The 17,442-nt window shown below is 35.0% G+C and overlaps 1 protein-coding gene across 3 annotated transcripts; it reads left to right on the plus strand.

The window, feature by feature from the left end:
* Positions 1 to 11,880: 11,880 nt before the first annotated feature.
* Positions 11,881 to 15,366, plus strand: LOC144566412 (magnesium transporter MRS2-F-like). 3 transcript variants are annotated; one of them, XM_078316427.1, is made up of 7 exons: positions 11,881 to 12,311; positions 12,691 to 12,807; positions 13,273 to 13,401; positions 13,537 to 13,682; positions 13,897 to 14,059; positions 14,250 to 14,346; positions 14,880 to 15,365. In XM_078316427.1, exons 1-7 carry the CDS (start codon positions 11,982 to 11,984, stop codon positions 15,059 to 15,061), a joined length of 1,164 nt encoding a protein of 387 aa, XP_078172553.1. In that variant the 5' UTR covers positions 11,881 to 11,981; the 3' UTR covers positions 15,062 to 15,365. The 3 variants fall into 3 exon arrangements, with proteins under 3 accessions (XP_078172553.1, XP_078172555.1, XP_078172554.1); XM_078316429.1 differs by having other exon boundaries at positions 14,832 to 15,009; XM_078316428.1 differs by lacking the exon at positions 13,273 to 13,401 and having other exon boundaries at positions 14,880 to 15,366.
* The last annotated feature ends 2,076 nt before the right edge of the window (positions 15,367 to 17,442 follow it).

The raw sequence follows: 17,442 nt of genomic DNA on the forward strand, positions 1-17,442 counted from the left end.
TGCTTCCGCATAGGTCAAAGGATCTTCAGTATCATAGACTGAGATCTCGTGTAGTCCCAAGTACCTCTCGGGTGCATGGACTGTTCTTGTTGACCTACGTAGCACTTGTTCTTCTGGCTGTCGAACTTCATCCACAACAGTGTGCGGATTTAGTTCTTCTTCAACTTGCGTTGAAGCACTTGAGCTCGGGACTAGAACCTCTTCCACAGCTACTTGTGGATTTGGTTCTTCCAGATGCTCATCAGCCGAAGTATCAAGTGGTGGGTATATCTGATCTAGTTCAGATGTATTATTGTGTGATGTATCTTGAATTTCTTCAAGTATTACATTACTCCCACTACTTCCTTTTGCAAGAAACTCGTTCTCCAAAAGTATACCATGACGAGCAACAACTAATTTGTTCTCGGACTGGTAATAGAAGTAATATCCTTTTGTTTCCTTAGGATATTCTACGAAAAAGCACTTGTCAGATTTGGGATCAAGTTTGTCAGACGTCTAGCGTTTGACAAATACTTCGCAACCCCATTTTTAAGATAAGACATATTTGGGATTTCCCAAACCATAACTCGTATGGAGTCTTTTCAACTGACTTGGATGGAACCATATTTATCGTTAGTGCGGCAGTATCTAGTGCGTGTCCCCAAAATGATTTTGGGAAGGGTGGCGCTACTCATCATGGAACGAATCATGTCCAGCATGGTTTGTTTCATTTTCTTGGCAACACTGTAACATTGCGGTGTTCCTAGAGGTGTGAGTTGTGAGACTATCTCACATTCCTTTAAGTACGTTTTGAAAACCATAACTCAAGTATTTGCCTCCACGGTCCTACCGTAATGCCTTAATACTTTTATTCAATTGATTTTCTACTTTAGTCTTAAATTCCTTGAACTCGTCAAAGGATTCAGACTTATGTCTGATGTAAGTCAATACTTTCATGAAACGTTTTGAGTCTTTTGTTATTGATGTTAAACACGGAGTTTTCCATTTCTAGCATATAAAGACCATTTAACAAGTAAGATGATCCATAATATGTCTCATTTTTATAAATAGAACATCTATTGTCCTTTATAACAAACGAGAAATCATTCATCTCTAAACACGAGATTGATATGATATTTCTAGAAATGGTAGGAACAAAATAGACATTTTCTAGTTCCAGAATAAACCCGCTAGGCAAGTACAATTCTATCCTACCGACTATAACGGCTGCAACTTGTGCTCAGTTTCCAACTCGGAGTTGTACTTCCTTATTGCGTAACTTCCTCTTAGTGCGTGCATATTCGTGCAAATATGAGCACATGATCCGGTATCCAGTACTGAATCATTAAGAGAGGTCGCAACATTAATTTCAATAACATAAATACTTGAGACTGAGACTTTTGAGACATTCTCAAACTTCATATCTCCAAGATACTCCGGGCAGTTTCTCTTCCAGTGACCTTTGCTATTGCTAAAATAGCAATCAGAGTTAGCAGAAACCTTTATCTTGGGAGAATTCGTTCCCGGAACCAACTTCCCTTTGCCTTTGTACTTAATCGCCGTTTTTCCCTTTTGCTTTCTTGATCTTCCTCCCACCTTCTTGGATCATGAGGACATGAGAACTATTCTCAATGTCTTTATCAGTGATCATCAGCATCTCTTGGAGCTCCTGCAAACTCTTATCCAACTCTTGCTTATGGGAGTTCACAATGAACTCCGAATAGCTGGGAGGAAATGAGTTCAGGATAACTTCTGTGGCCAACTCGTGGCTCCACAGACAGTTAAGCTTTTACAGTTTCTCATCATCGCTTGTCATACGAAGCGTGTGAGTACTGACAAAGCTGCTCTCTACTATTTCAGCAGGGACCGGTGTATTTAGGATATATTCCTTTTTCTCACGTATGTCTACCTTTCGAATAGAGAGCGTAAAGAGAAAGACGTTTCTTTAACCATATTTCTACAACGTTTAAAGTAAAGATTTTAGCTTTGTTCATGTAATGTTTTATTCCAATAATAAAACTCCCACTGCAAATTTGTTCTATTCCCGTTTGCAGTAGGACCAAGATCCATATTTTCACTAATAACCAAGGCAGTGTATGCATATCATGGCTATTAGTTATCTTAGGTAAGCAAACTTGCTAATCACATCTCTTTGTGATTCTTGGTTTCGTTAAAACATCACGTGTATTTAACGAAGACTTTGCCCCGAGCCCAAAACTGTTTTGGAAATCATCGGTAAGTAACCTCACTCTATTTGGTTTGATATGTCGGACATAACCCTCGACCACCAAAGGTAAAAGGCGATGTCTACTGAGTAGTTTACCCATCAACCAATGAACAATAGTTTGAGGAGGATAGAGTGGGAAGGGCATACTACTTAATATTTGATGGGTTGGTGTTTATGCTTAACAGTACCAGCAATATTTAAAAGGAGGTTTGCTAGAAAGAACGACTAATGTGATTTTATTCGTATCTAAAGAGACCTCTTTCATATGCTTCATTAAGCAGTCGTGGAAAGGAAGTCTAGAAAGAATACCGAATGTGATCCCCATTACTTTCTATCCTTAGCAGTACCATTTCGCCAGAAAGAACGACTAATGTGATTCTATTCGTATTTAAAGAGACATCTTTCATATGCTTCATTAAGCAGTCGTGGAAAGGAAGTCTAGAAAGAATACCGAATATGATCCCCATTACTTTCTATTCTTAGCAGTACCTTTTTCATATGCTTTGACTTGGTTAAGCAGTCAGTTCTTGAAACTGACTCTAGCTACCGTCTATCTTGTAGAGGTAGTTTTTATGGTTTCTTATAAAAACGGTAAATCTAATCTATACGTTTTTATATGATAGCAGTAAATCTGATTTACCTATATATGTGACCGAGTCACGTATATTTCTTTCAGTTCGTAATGTTGACCTTGGTTAGCGTTACGGACACGTGAAAGTTGCTTGTCAGAAAAATACCGATTGTGATCCACTTCCTATCTTTCTCAAAGACCTCTTTCATATGCTTCAGTAAGCAGTCGTGGAAAGGAAGTCAGACAGAAAGAATAGTGAATATGATCTCATTTACATTTTCCTAAAAGACCTCTTTCATATGCTTCAGCAAGCAGTCGTGGAAAGGAAGTCAGAAAGAAACAATGTCAAATGTGATCCCACATTCATATTTTTCTTCAAAGAAAGTTTTCTTTCACGGTTCCTTAGAAAGATGGTAAATCTAATTTTACTCATTTTTCATTTTAAAGCAGTAAATCTAATTTACTATAAGCTGTAAATCTAATTTACTTATATACAGGACCAAGTCGGGTATATAATTTATTAGTTACCAATTCTTTATTTTGCAGCTATGCTCAGTTCTTATTTATACCATTTAAAGCACATAAACAATTTATATGTTTTAAAATCAGATATTCTTTTCGGTCCATAAAGCAATTTGGTAACGTGACAAAGTTCCTTTTGGGCCAGCCATTAGGACACGTGAAAGGGGCTCCCAGGAAAGATTGGGGTCACGAGGACCGCTTAGACTCAATATTTCCTAGACAGAACCATCTCTTTCTTGTGTGGAAATGACAGCTCTTACTCAGGTACTTTATTGCTTCATCACATTCTTCGATGAACTTTACTTATCCGAAGGTTTTCGAAAAGGCGAAAAACTTACACTAAATTTTGCCATTTCAAAAGCGTTAAAGCAATTTGGTAACGTGACAAAGTCCCCTTTGGGCCAGCTATCAGGACACGTAAAAGAGAGTTAGACGAAAAGCCGAGACTTTTCTTGTCATTAACCTTGTCTTTTACGGGTGGAGATTAACAGCTCTTACTCAGGTACTTTATTGCTTCATCACATTCTTAGATGAACTTTAACGCAATCAAAAGTTTTGAAAACGAAAACATAAAGAAAGCATAAAATCCTATTTTATCTTTCTCGGTCGGAAAACCGATCCAAGAAATGTAAAAGTTTACATTTCATAAGAAAGCACAAAGAAAGCTTAAATCTAATTTAACTTTCTTAGTCGGTAGAACCGATCCAAGAAAATCTCATTTCTAATCGGTTTTGGACTTAAGCTGCAAATGTAAGAATTAAACTGATATGCGGTATATGCACCTAATTTGCATAAGTTATAACTTTTAGAAAATCAATCAGCGGGAGAGCCTTGTGCTCTGATACCACTGTTGGGTTTTGCGCGGTGCTAACCGGAAACCCGTTTAGGCTTAAGTTGCGGAATGACCGTAGAACAAAAATTTCTACGGCCAACTTAAGCTCAGGATTAAACGGGGTATGTCAGGAAACTTTCCAAGGCGGTCCACCTTCAGTATTCCTTTGGCATCAAAACCCAATTTAATCCTTTTACAGATCTACTCCATGATTGATTTCTAAAACTTTAATCTACTTACAAATTAAATAGATTAATATAACATATTTATACCTTGTTTCCAAATCACAGTTGGAATGCAGACCGAGCGAGTAGAGCCTCACCAGGGAAGGAATCGACTCGGAGTATCACACGTGTGATACCTCTATCGGTTATCCACCAGGACTAACCGGAGAGCGGTTTATTTCTTCTGCCAGAAATACCGTAAACCGCGGAATTCTGCAAAAACACTATTCACGGGGAAAAGACGAAAACCCGTAAACACGAATTTTCGGTTGCTCAGTTTCATCAATATGCAAAACTGACATACCGCTAAATTCGGTAAAACACTATTCATCGATCCCGTAAATATTCTCCACAACAACCCGCAAGATTATACGTCAACTACGTATAACTTTCTTTTCTCAACCGAAACACTATTTGGGAGAGAAACCGAGAAAGAGAGAAAATACCGATTCGTTTCTGCACGAAAAGATACATGTGAATGTGCATATGTATATATGTGAATATGTCTTTCTCTCTCTACCCCTCCACCCCTATTTATAGTGTTTAGATTCGGTTGCAAAAGACCAAAATGCCCTCCAAGTTCGGCCTATTTACAAGATATGCCATTGACACCTCATCCTTTTATATGTGAAATGACCAAAATACCCCTTCCACACCCTTCCACATTCTTCTCCATGCTTCTACACATGCAAGGTGGCATAGGTGTGAAATGACAATTTTGCCCTTGTGGATAGGATTGATGACATGTCATCTGGATAGGATCAATGACGTGTCATGCGGATAAGCACGAATCTGAAAAGACCCGAATGCCCTCGGCCCGAACACAAATAATATTCGTATAATTATTCTGAACAATTATATATATATTTTTCTTTCGGTTATTTGTTTCGGTATCGATGACGTGTCATCTGGATAGGATCGATGACGTGTCATGCGGATAAGGACGAATCTGAAAAGACTCGAATGCCCTCGGCCCGAACACAAATAATATTCGTATAATTATTCTGAATAATTATATATATTTTTCTTGCGGTTATTTGTTGTTTCGATAATTTATACAATGTGTCCTGCACATTTATAAATTAACCGGTTAACTTTTATACAACGTGTCATACACGTTTATAAATTAACCAATGTTTTTGCTTGTTATTTTTACATAACATTTATAATTTAATTATAACACGTATAATTAATTATAACCATCTTAATATTAATTATAATCAATTTATAATTAATCAGTAAGATTCTCCGAGTAGCTCCTGTATGGTGTGACCCAATAGGATCTGTGTTATGTTGGTAAACAGAGTTAAAACTGTTTTAACTTCTGTTAGTCATGGGTGGCATCTGGCAACACATCATGACCATCCAATTACACAGATGATGCTGTACTGTACAATATCACGATCCAGTAAACAATTTACTTGTGTCTGTTCTTCTGTCTCATAGCTATCAGATTAGTTTCAAGGTAGATGTGTGTCATCCTTGCTAACTTAATCTTTTCTTGATCTTGAGCAGATTATCAAATATAATTACTCTTGTAATTATACCGCTAGCAGATAATCTTACTCTATCAAGGGGCCCAGTGATGCTATAGCTCGTATAGAGATACGAGGGACAAATAGTATTCTTGGTAAACTATCACTTCCTCAGCTAAGCTATACATATGGAAAAGCTACCGTTATGACTGCTTTTTACGGACAGCGGTGGATAACAATCACACATACATATTTCTCAGTGGGAACGATAAATACCTCATACTGTAGAACGTGACACTGAATGAAAACATAAATGACACGAACACAATTCTATTTAATGTTTCATTCGGGGTCTGTCAAATACCATGTTTCTAAAACATGTATCTATGTGATTAAAATGACATCTCGTGTCAGGTGGTTTGTAAAACTTAACCATCTTTTAATCCACATACTAACCTTATCGCGGTAATTAGTGTTCCTGCTAATTACCTTGGTCAGTGACCTTTTAAGAGTATATATCATCTATATTATGGAGTTTCACAATTTCAGTCATGAACTCGAAATGATCCATAAATTCAATAATACTCAAGGCAACAAAATGCTATATAAATAAACATTCAATTCATGAACAAAGCTTTATGATAAATTATCGTATTATTGACTTCTAGATTATTACAAACTAACAGTTGATTCATCCTGAGAGCTTTGTAAAGTGGGTTATTGTATGTTCTGGGAGGGGAGTCAAAAGGAGGGTGGTGTTGGTGGGGATGTAAAGGTGATTTCTGGTTTTTATAGCGTGAAATGGGGGTTCTTCTTGGTTGTTTTGCAGTAATACCAGGTGCTACGCATGCAAGTGGTTGTGATTTTTTGGGGCACGGATGAGAGGTATGGTATAGCGGGTACTTGCCTCTGTGTAGTGATCTACCTGTTTTATTGTGTTGTTTCTGTTGCACTTAGGGGCACCTTTAATTGCTCAAAAACTGAAATTAAATTGCAATTGAAAGTAAAGAGATGAGTTTAGAGAAATTTGACACGCGGGGTGATAACGAAGTTCGGCAAAACAAAGGCCTACGTCTCCGGGGCTTCGCAACCTTGTGAGGTGCGCCTTCCTATTACCCAATACGAAAGGATTACAACTTGTGAACCGTTGAGCCCTTACACACCAAGCGGGAAATCAAACGGCCAACTCAAAGAGATGAGAACAAGGTCTCGATTGTCTAGGAACACAAGAGAAACACTCAATAGATCACTCTAACCTAATCTATATCAAGATTGGTGAAGTAGGTTTGAGGTTGCTTGAGGGATTTTGAAGTTTTAGGCTCTCACAACAATGGAGTATGCTAAGCTCTCAGAAAATCACTTTTGAATTAATTAGGGTCGGCTGAGATAAGTGAGAAGAAAACCTCACTCATCTATTTATAGTGTCAGCTCAAAAATGAGCTGTTTGAACCAAAACGTTACAACGTTTTATAAAACGTTACAACGTTTTAGTTCAAATTGCGATTTAGGGTTTAGATTTCTGACAGCTCAGCAAAAAGGTTCAAAAACGTTACAACGTTTTATAAACGTTACATAACGTTTTGTGCTGTAAAATCTTGATCAAAAACAGGAATTGTTTGAAGCTTAGATTTAATTAAAACGTTGTAACGTTTTATGAAAACGTTACAACGTTTTATATTTGAAATACTGACAATCCTAAAACGTTATAACGTTTAATAAAAAACGTTACAACGTTTTATTTGTTTTGTACACCAGTGCTTCTGCCATTTTTAGTAATCCTAAAACGTTACAACGTTTTGTAAAAACGTTATAACGTTTTAAGTTATTTCTGTGTTTTTAATCAATCTTTTACTTAAGTGTTTTTGGCAGAATTAAAACGTTACAACGTTTTATAAACGTTACCAACGTTTTACTTCTGCAAAAACATCCTCAAACTTATTTTACCACCTTTGATTTTACAATTTGTCTTCTTGATAAAAGTCTTCATGATTTCTTCAGTCCAAGCGTATCATTCTGTAATTCCAACTCTTCTTGGACCTACATAATCTTAAAATAGAAGAAATCGTAAAATTCAATAATTGTATGTTTTTACAAATTAGTCAAATAGACGAAAATGATTATTGTACGAACAACAGTTTCAGGTAATCAGATGCATGATTGTTTAATTTAGAGAGGGGCACACTGTTTGAAACATCCATTTGTCCTGTAGATAAGGGGGCTACAAAAGGAATATTAGAAAGGGACAATTCTGGGCTCTAGACAGTTGGATTTGGGTGGGATATGAGAGATTTTGTTTGTGCTACGTGTATGGATTTTGGGGACACTTGGCTTGCATGCAAGGCATCAGGAGAGAAAAAAGATTGGAGAGGGCAGTTTGAACAGCACTTTAGCTGTAGACCAACTGGAATGGGAAGTGGCATAGCTAGGTGGTTTACACGTGTCTCTTTGCATGCTGGTAAATTTTTGCTAGGCTGAGACGCCGGTTTAGGGCTACACATCAGGTTAGTGAACCGGCTTTGAAGATGCAGAACGAGGGCAGCTAAGTTGATGACAGACCAGCAGAGAACGGACTCAGGGAAAATGTAGAAGGATCCAACCCGGGCAAGAGCAGTATGTAGTGGAAGCATGACACATCTAACTGTGATGGAGGTTGCCCTTGTGCCCCTGGTAGCTCCAACTGATGAGGAGGAGCCTTGGCTAGAAAGAGTTGAAGAAACCTGAAAGGCTTCACGAAGACTGTCATGACAGGCCAGAGCATTCGGTCGGATAGGAGATGCGCTATCTGCCTCGTTTGGGTCGTCTCCATAATGGTTGTGGGGATTGGCAAAGTCAGGGTATGGCCGGATCCGAAGCGGAATATGAGGAAGGTCATCCCAGAAGCGAATGTGGATGCGGCATTCTGCCCAGTAACGAAGGAAGTGCACCATGACATATCTCGGCACAGTTCTTGGGTCGATACACCGAATAGATGCAACAATGCAAGATTTGTCCACTCCAGCCAGATTGAGGTCATTCACGTATAAGACCTCTCCTAGAATTGATAAAAACCTGATGATATAAAATTCGTGCCAGAGTGGTATAGGAAAACCCGTCACCACGATATCCAGGCGCAAGGCCGTAGAGGGCTGCCGATTGAGGTAGACATCAGGATTCCAGGGGGTTAGGATAATGTCATGGAGAAGGCACCATGGGATAAAGTCACGAACCACTTGTGCACGATCTAGATGGAAAGGCAGACGAATCAAAAAGTGGTTGTTTTCCCAGGGTGTGGTGATATAGTCATGAGCAGGGCCTCCATATCTCAAGACCATATGTAGAACCACCCCTCTGATCTTACCGTTGAGGTGAAGGTCAGGTCCCCATAGACAAACAGTTTGTGCCAGGTTTCCCTGCACGTAGTTATAGGCTGGTACATCCGTGTCGAAATAAATAGCTGTTCTTTCAAGGGAGCGATTTGGGGCTAGGTAAGTGTAGATTTGAGACATGGTAGTTGGGGAAGTTAATGAGCTGGAATAGAGTTATGAGGCAAATGAAAGTGAGGAGAAAACGGTTTGGTTTTGAAAAAAGACATTTGAGTACGTTTATGGAAAATTGTAAAAGTTTTGCTAGAAACAAAGTATTTCTATTGGGTATAGAGGCGGTTGAAAAGATTTTGCAGCTGAAAAGCTGGGAAAAGTAAGGAAAAGAAAAGAAGGAAGATGAAAAGGTTTGCAGTGCGAAAGGCTCACAGTGTACTGGTAAAATCGCCTCTGATCGCTTGAAAATCGCCTTGTTCACAGTCGTCACAATTTGTATTATTTGAATGTCCCCTTTGATACTAATAATATTAGTTGATGCATGTATATAAAATATGAGGGTATTTAAAAAAAAATAGAAATTTGGAGATAAAAAAGAATATGCAATTTGTGCACGCAATATCGCAGGTTGTTTCTTTATCCAATTTCCCAATCTCTGTTGGACAATCTGAAAAGGCATATTACCTTGCATATTAAGTGCGTACAAATCTTAATGCAAATTAGATGTCTTTAATATTATATGAAATCAGATTTGAGCTAATGTTGTGAATTGATTTAATGTCCATCAAACTATCCAACAAGGAGAAGAATATCAAGAGAATTTCTCGTATAAATTTGATGAGTGCACGTACAACACCAGTCAGTAAGTCAAAAGAACATTAAAAATTAACAAATTACTTAAAATGATGTTTTTTTTTAATAGACTTAATTGGTATTTAATATATAAAATATTTTAACATGCACAGATCCTCCGTAATACGCCAAAATAATAATAATAATAAATTACAGAGTAACCAATGTCTCAGATCTTTTGACGCAATATTGGATCTTAATATAATATAATTATTGTTGTTGCCCCTAAATACAACCATGGATTTATTTATTTATTTTCCATTACTTAGCAGGCCCGCCCATTAAAAAAAAAAAAAAAAAAAAAATCATATCACAATTAGAAGACTCGCTTCAAGATTCTTAGCCGATTTAAATTATGTCCGTTCGTTTTAATTCTAACGGACAAAATATTGAAGAAGAATACTCTTTTTTCGTACTATGATCAGTCAATGTTGTGATTATCTTGATAAAATATAAGATTAGAGAATAAAGATAATGTTTTTTTTGTGTGAGAAATTATAGGTTTTAAATTCGGTTGGAGAATTCTTGTAAATATTTAAAGATGGTGAGAGGTTAAAGCATATTTTTATCTTAAATATAATAACAATTCTCTAACTTAGAAGTATTAAAGTCAATTTAAAGGTTCATTTTTTGTGTGATCATAATCAAGCCTTTACTTTCAAAAACTTTCTCAAATTACCGTACTTCAAATTTTAAAGTGCTTCGGAACAATAAACTTATATGACAATTGTAACAACGAAAGTGACAAAGGAATAGTTCGGGTTCAATTTGACAGGATCAAAGTTTCGTAATTCGGGTATATTTCAGAAATGATTAAGTACAATAAAGAAGTAAAAAAAAATATAAATTTTTTTAGTACTTTTTCGTGTTTTTCTCTTGAATAATTCGTTATTCGCGTTTTATTTGCAAATAAAACATAATATATGTTATTTTGCGTTTTATTTACAGTTCAGTTCGGTAATGTAAAAAAACGAATAATATGTGAATAAAACGTGAATTTCTCGCGAGTATTCTCACTATGACGACAACCAATTAAGCAATTGTCAAAAATAAAAAAATATTAAATTACATATAGCTTTTCTATAATTTAGATATGTTGTGTATTAAGTTTGATGCATTCAACTTGAAATTAACGAGTGATTCATTGAGCGGTTTGAAAATTATAATTTATTGAATTTTATCCACATTTTTTTAGAAAATTGTAGAGTCCATAATTAAAAAATTATTTATTGAATTTTATCCACATTTTTTTTAGAAAATTGTAGAGAACAAATATCCATAATTAAAAAATTGTTTTTGGAGTAAAGTTGGACAGCAACCACCCAACTGTTTTAATATTCACAAAAATTGCCATCAAAAAGTCAAACTTATGACCTCGAGCATTGTTTACCATTAGATTAAATGTTAGTTGTCTAAATTTATTATTTTTATAACTATTTTATTAGTTATCGTTGATATAAAATAAATATGATTGTCAGCATATTAGTTTTCTTTTATGAAAAGTTGTGCCAAATGTGTAGATTATTTGTAGATTAGAGGGCACAAGATTGATAAAAATATTGACAGAACTATTTTGACTCGATGCAACACCTAATCAATAAATATAGAATAAGAAGTGTATGATTAACGTGTTGTATGAAGCCAAACTACTTCTACCGGTATATCTGCCCACACGAGAGTGGTTTTCTTATACAAAGCCCCCAGCTCTTTCGAGTTAAAAAAAAAATAAATAAGTGTTTGAAGTTTTTATTACTTTTAGAGGGGGTAGATGCAAAACAACATCATACAAAAAAAAACAAATAAATAGTTAGCTCCCTCCCGCCATCTCTCCTCCCCCAAATGCGACCGTGATCTCTCTTCAACCCCATATTAAATTAAACCCTATTTATAGTTAGCTCCCTCCCGCCATCTCTCCTCCCCCAAATGCGACCGTGATCTCTCTTCAACCCCATATTAAATTAAACCCTACAACTCTCCAAACCAAAATTGACACACTACCCCTAATGAAAACCCCAGGTCGCCGGAAGACTGCCGCAGCAACGGCCCGCGAATGGGCTGTGGTTACCGGTGACGGAAAATCTTGCCTAGAGGAGATCACCAAACAGGGCCTGGTACAGCGCACCGGGCTATCCACCCGTGATCTGAGAGTGGTGGACCCGGTTCTTTCTTATCCTTCGTCGATTATCGGCCGTGAGAGGGCAATTGTTGTAAATTTAGAGCATATAAAGGCAATTGTCACTGCATCTGAGGTGTTTTTGTCAAACTCGAGAGATCCTTTGGTTGAACCCGTGCAAAAAGAGCTTGAGTCAAGGCTTGCTGGAGATACACAAAAGGTGACTTTTAATTTATTTATTTACTTTTTTTTTTTTTATGTAAGCTTGTGTGTGTGCCGCATGCAAACCTTTCTGTGTGCATGTGGTGATATATATATTTATTTGAAATATATGGACAAAATAACTAAGAATGTATATTTGAACAGAAATTAAGTTTTACAGAAAGCACAATTTTTGCATCCAAACTAGGAAATAATAAATATGCACGATGTTTAAACTTAGTACAGGTTGGACCGTCTGAAAGTGTACATATCCCAACCAAGATCCAGGAAAAGATTGGTCCACATACTATAATATTACTAATAATAAAAGCAAAATTTTCTTAGTTGAAAATATGTTTATTTTTATACAAAAGCTGATCCCACCCGAAAATGCACAGGGAGGTCAAGAATCAACGAATGATGTACCAAGAGGCGGTACTACTAAGCCCTTGCCATTTGAGTTCAGAGCTCTTGAGCTTTGTCTTGAATTAGCATCCAAGCGTCTTGAAATTGAGGTAAATAAAAAAATAATCAATTTTACCTTCTTTTTTTTCCCTTTTTTCTGTGTACATGCATCTGACACCCGTAGTGGCTTTCATATCTTTTCAATTCAACTAATAACTTCTCTGTATCCTATTTTTAAAAACTTGCCAACAATTTTGATGCACTAGGCAGCTAGACTCTATATCATTTAGACTTCTTTAAAAAGAGCCATGTTGTGATTGAGCAGCGCCTACTTTTGAAGTGTTGCATTCAATTTTTAAAATTGCAATGTAAGAAACTTATGTTGTTGTTTACAAATTATCAACTTATGTTGTTGCTTACAAATTGTCAGTTACGGTTAAAAAAATTACAGGGTCTTATGTGCGATTAGGCTTTTGTCTCTGACTGATGTCTTATTGACAATGTAATATCAGCCCGGCCCTGTGTAATATGATCCAATTTTATTTTTGAAACCAACTATTTAATATGAAATCCAGACCTTGGCACTAGAGAAAGAAGCTTATCCAGCTCTGGATGAACTTACGCATAATGTGAGCACCTTAAATCTTGAACGAGTGAGGCAAATTAAAAGCCGTTTAGTCGGAATCTCTAGCCGCGTACAAAAGGTTTGTTACTGTTGCCTAACCATGTTTGTAATTATTTTTTAAGGTAACTTGAGCTTTTTTTATGTATTTTTCTAATTACCACAGATCAAATATCTAAATTTGACGAATTCATTGCTTATATGGTGCATTAAATAGGTAAGAGATGAGCTCGAGCATTTGTTAGATGATGATGTGGACATGGCATTCTTGCATTTGTCAGAAAAACTCGCGTATCAAGCTTCTGTTGGCCAATCATCAAGATTTGATTTTTACAAACAACCGCCACAATCCGACGAAGAAAGGTGCAATGTGCTATATTTAATATTCTCTTTTGCTATGTTTAGTATAGTTCTAATTCTTAATATGAAAAAAGATTATGGTTGTCAAATGAAAATTGCAAATATTTTTCATCTTTAATGAATCAACGTTTATTAATATTGAAAGACTGGCAGCATTTAATTTTTTACCGTGGGCCTTATTTTTTTCTATTTTTTTTACTACTGGAACTTGTCTTAGTGACGGATCAGGCCACGACATAGAATCAGAAGTACTAACAGAAAAGGATGAAGAAAATGAGAACGAAACTGTGATTGGTTTTAGGCCAAACTTAGATGAACTGGAGATGTTATTGGAAGCCTATTTTGTCCAATCAGAAGGCATATTGAACCAATTGACTACAGTAAGTCTTTCATTGTTTTACATAAATTTAGAAATTTGCATATGCGTTATGTACTGGTATCATACCCTCTGAAACAATGTGCAAATAATTACTCCAGTGTCATACCCCAGCAATATAAAACTTTAGGCTGTTAATAATTTCACCAATGTATTAGATTTATTTGTTTGTTTTAACTTGTGAATTTGCAAAGCTTCGTGAGTACGTGGATGACACGGAGGACTACATAAACATAATGCTTGATGACAAGCAAAATCAATTGCTTCAAATGGGAGTAATGCTCAGCACTGGTACATTAATTATCTCTTACTTATGGACTTTTCCACAAAAGACCAACTGTTGAATTATTATTTGCACAAAGCACCTGACATAAGCAAATAAAGAATTATTTTTTAATTGGAGAAAGAATTTAAATTCAGAGAAAAATAGCATGCTTTCATCTCTTTGTTTTTAAAAAAAATGGTCGTGCCTTCCATTAATTTTTCATAAAATCATCATACACAGCTAATTAAAGCCACCATATATATATTGAAACAATAATTAGTCTGTTAAATTTGGAACATATACATTTCACCCAGCTCCCTAGGTCTAACTAAGAAATAGTCATTTAACAAATCAATTTGTAATGAGCTGATAAGATGGATAATTAACTAATGAAAATCTAATAATGTGAGAGCTCATCATCCGGAGTGTAGTATAATCAGATGCTTGTTTCAATAGTTGTTAATAGGCAGTGTATAGACTGGTTATAATATAAAACATTTATTGATTATAGATAATTAGCATTGCAATTGGTTGATATGAACTTATGATGACATGGCAGCTACAATGATAATAAGTATCGGCATTACGATTGTGGGATTACTCGGCATGAATATACACATCTCTCTTTTTGAAGTGCCGCCATCAGTGACGTTCTGGGAAACCGTAGGAGGAGTCATTGGGGGCAGTATTGGTCTCTTTATCATTGTCTTGGCTTACTACAAGAGGAGGAAGCTTCTTTAGAATTTCTAATGCCTGTAAAGAGAAAATTCCTATGTACTTAGTTTCAAAGGCACCGTTTGGAAGGGGATAAGGATAACTAAGGAATAGAGTTATCACCACCTCTTATATGGAATGACTTTATTCTTTAGTTATTCGTAATTTATCTGCTCTCGAACGGAACCTGGAGTTTGATTTTTTTTTTTATATGATTTCTACAATTTTCACTACTTTTTTTTTTATTTTTTTATGTGAATGTATGCAATTTGTTAATTATCTATGGACAAAAGGAACGTTGGCTAATTTCAATTTGTACTTTTTTTTTTTTTCTTTTTGACCGGAGCAGAAGGAACTTTCTTTTATTATTCAAACCTCCATTAATTCCATCATTAAATAAATAAAGAAACCATCGATCATGACATTTTATAATGGTCGTCTCTGCCTGGTATTTCCATATTTATTAGATGAAAGTGATCAATAACACCGTGTTTGTATGGAGAGTAGAGGAAGGAAGGGGATGTGAATAATAGAATGGAAGATTAATATATTTAACTTTTTTGTGTTTGGATGATTAATGAGAGAGAATAAATTTAATTTTTTTTTCTGTTTTATTTCTTGTTTGGTTGATTAAAATTTAGATTGTTAATGAGAAATTTGGTGGCTATTGTAGGTTTGTAATAAAGAAACTTGTATGAGAATTATATTGTTTAAATTTAGGGTTGGACATTTGTGTTATTTTCTATAAAACTATTTGTAACAAAATTTATTTTCATCCGTTACACTCCAAATTGGAAGGGTTATTGATTCTATTGATTACAATGATACAAGGTTAAACCATTCACCTCCTGTACCATTCACCTTCAACATAATTTTGTCAACCAAACATGATTTAATGGAAATTTCTTTCCATTCCCTCCCTTCCTCTACTCTCCATCCAAACAAGGTGTAAGGATGATGACAAAAACAAAAAATGTATTAGCAACACTAATAATATTAATACAAGGGTCGCTTGTGTTTACCAAAAGAACTTGAATTTAATTTTTTGGTCATCAAATATAGCTCAACCAACGCATCCAATTTATTCATTTTGGTTAACTACATGAGTACTGCATTTCCCTTTGAAATTATACATTTTTTCTGCTAGTTTTGCACAAGATTAAGAGGTTGATTTTTTTTTTTTAATTTGATCCTTTATTTATTTTAACAACTTTAGTATTTTGATCTTTAGGAACAAATTCAAATTTAATAAACTTGGAACGTCCATCTATAACTTATAAAATAGAAATTAAAATCCATATATGTCGTTTGACTGGCATGTACAGTAATTTACAAATTAAGTGCATCTCCTTTCTATTATTAAGCACGTTGGGTGTCCGATCCGCCAACGGCTACGATTGAAAGATGAAACTTCGGATTTAATCTCAGCTCTCCAATTACATGATTTGTCTTATTTTGATTAAATGCATATGTTTTATGTATAGAAGTCTAAATTTAGTTGAAAACATACTCATTACATGTGTTGCCACATGATACGTTACAATTAAAATTGAACAAACTATGAAATTTAGCGATATATTTCTCCGTTTCCTTATTTCTTTGTTTTTATATTTCTTATCTTCAATTGAGCAGACTTCACCTTCCATTTTTTTTATTTCTTTGTTTTCTTACTTCTTCTTTGTTTCTATACGGATCACAATGGAAATCAACTTTTTTTTTATTTTCTTATTTCTCTTTCTTTGTTTCTATACATATTGTTGTGAGCAATTTAGAATATATCAATGTGTTTGTATATATATTATAAATTGAAAACAAAGAAGAAAAATATAAATTGGAACGTGTGTGTATAAATATATTTCTCTTATAATGTGTGTGTGTATTCTATATACACACACGATAACACTTCTTTTTTTATGTTTTTCGATATCATATTATATGTCGATATTGAATTGTTGTACGATATTTGATAGATTCGAATCGAGCTATTATTTGATATCATTGGTACTTAAAAATAAAGAATCATCACATCATCAAATTATTATCAGAGATCACGATTCAAGTTAATTAAAAATACATAATCATATAAATTCTCTATTAACAATACATAATCATATAAATTCTCTATTAACATGTCTCTTAATTTTTGAATAATTATTATTTTTATTGATATATTTTTTTATAATTTTTTTTCTTCTTATAATATGTCTCCGTTGCAATGCACGGGCACAATACTAGTTTACCTTTTAATGAGCTTGGACACCCAATGCACCGAAATTTTTATTAACATCCAAAAAAAATATGAAATTTCAGAAACTATCCAGGTTTTTGCATTATTTTGAAATCTACTCAAATCGCAAAAAAAATTACGGTTTAAGACTAAATTACCGTAAATTTTTTTTGCTGTTTTG

This window comes from Carex rostrata, chromosome 15, assembly GCF_964058835.1.
Source record: "Carex rostrata chromosome 15, lpCarRost1.2, whole genome shotgun sequence".
NCBI classification, from domain to species: Eukaryota; Viridiplantae; Streptophyta; class Magnoliopsida; order Poales; family Cyperaceae; genus Carex; species Carex rostrata.

Coding starts and splice junctions, on each gene's coding strand:
- LOC144566412 (XM_078316427.1), top strand. CDS start 11,982: ATGAAAACCCCAGGTCGCCGGAAGACTGCCGCAGCAACGGCCCGCGAA. Junction 12,808..13,272: donor CCAAGCGTCTTGAAATTGAG/GTAAATAAAAAA, acceptor TATGAAATCCAG/ACCTTGGCACTAGAGAAAGA. Junction 14,060..14,249: donor TATTGAACCAATTGACTACA/GTAAGTCTTTCA, acceptor GAATTTGCAAAG/CTTCGTGAGTACGTGGATGA.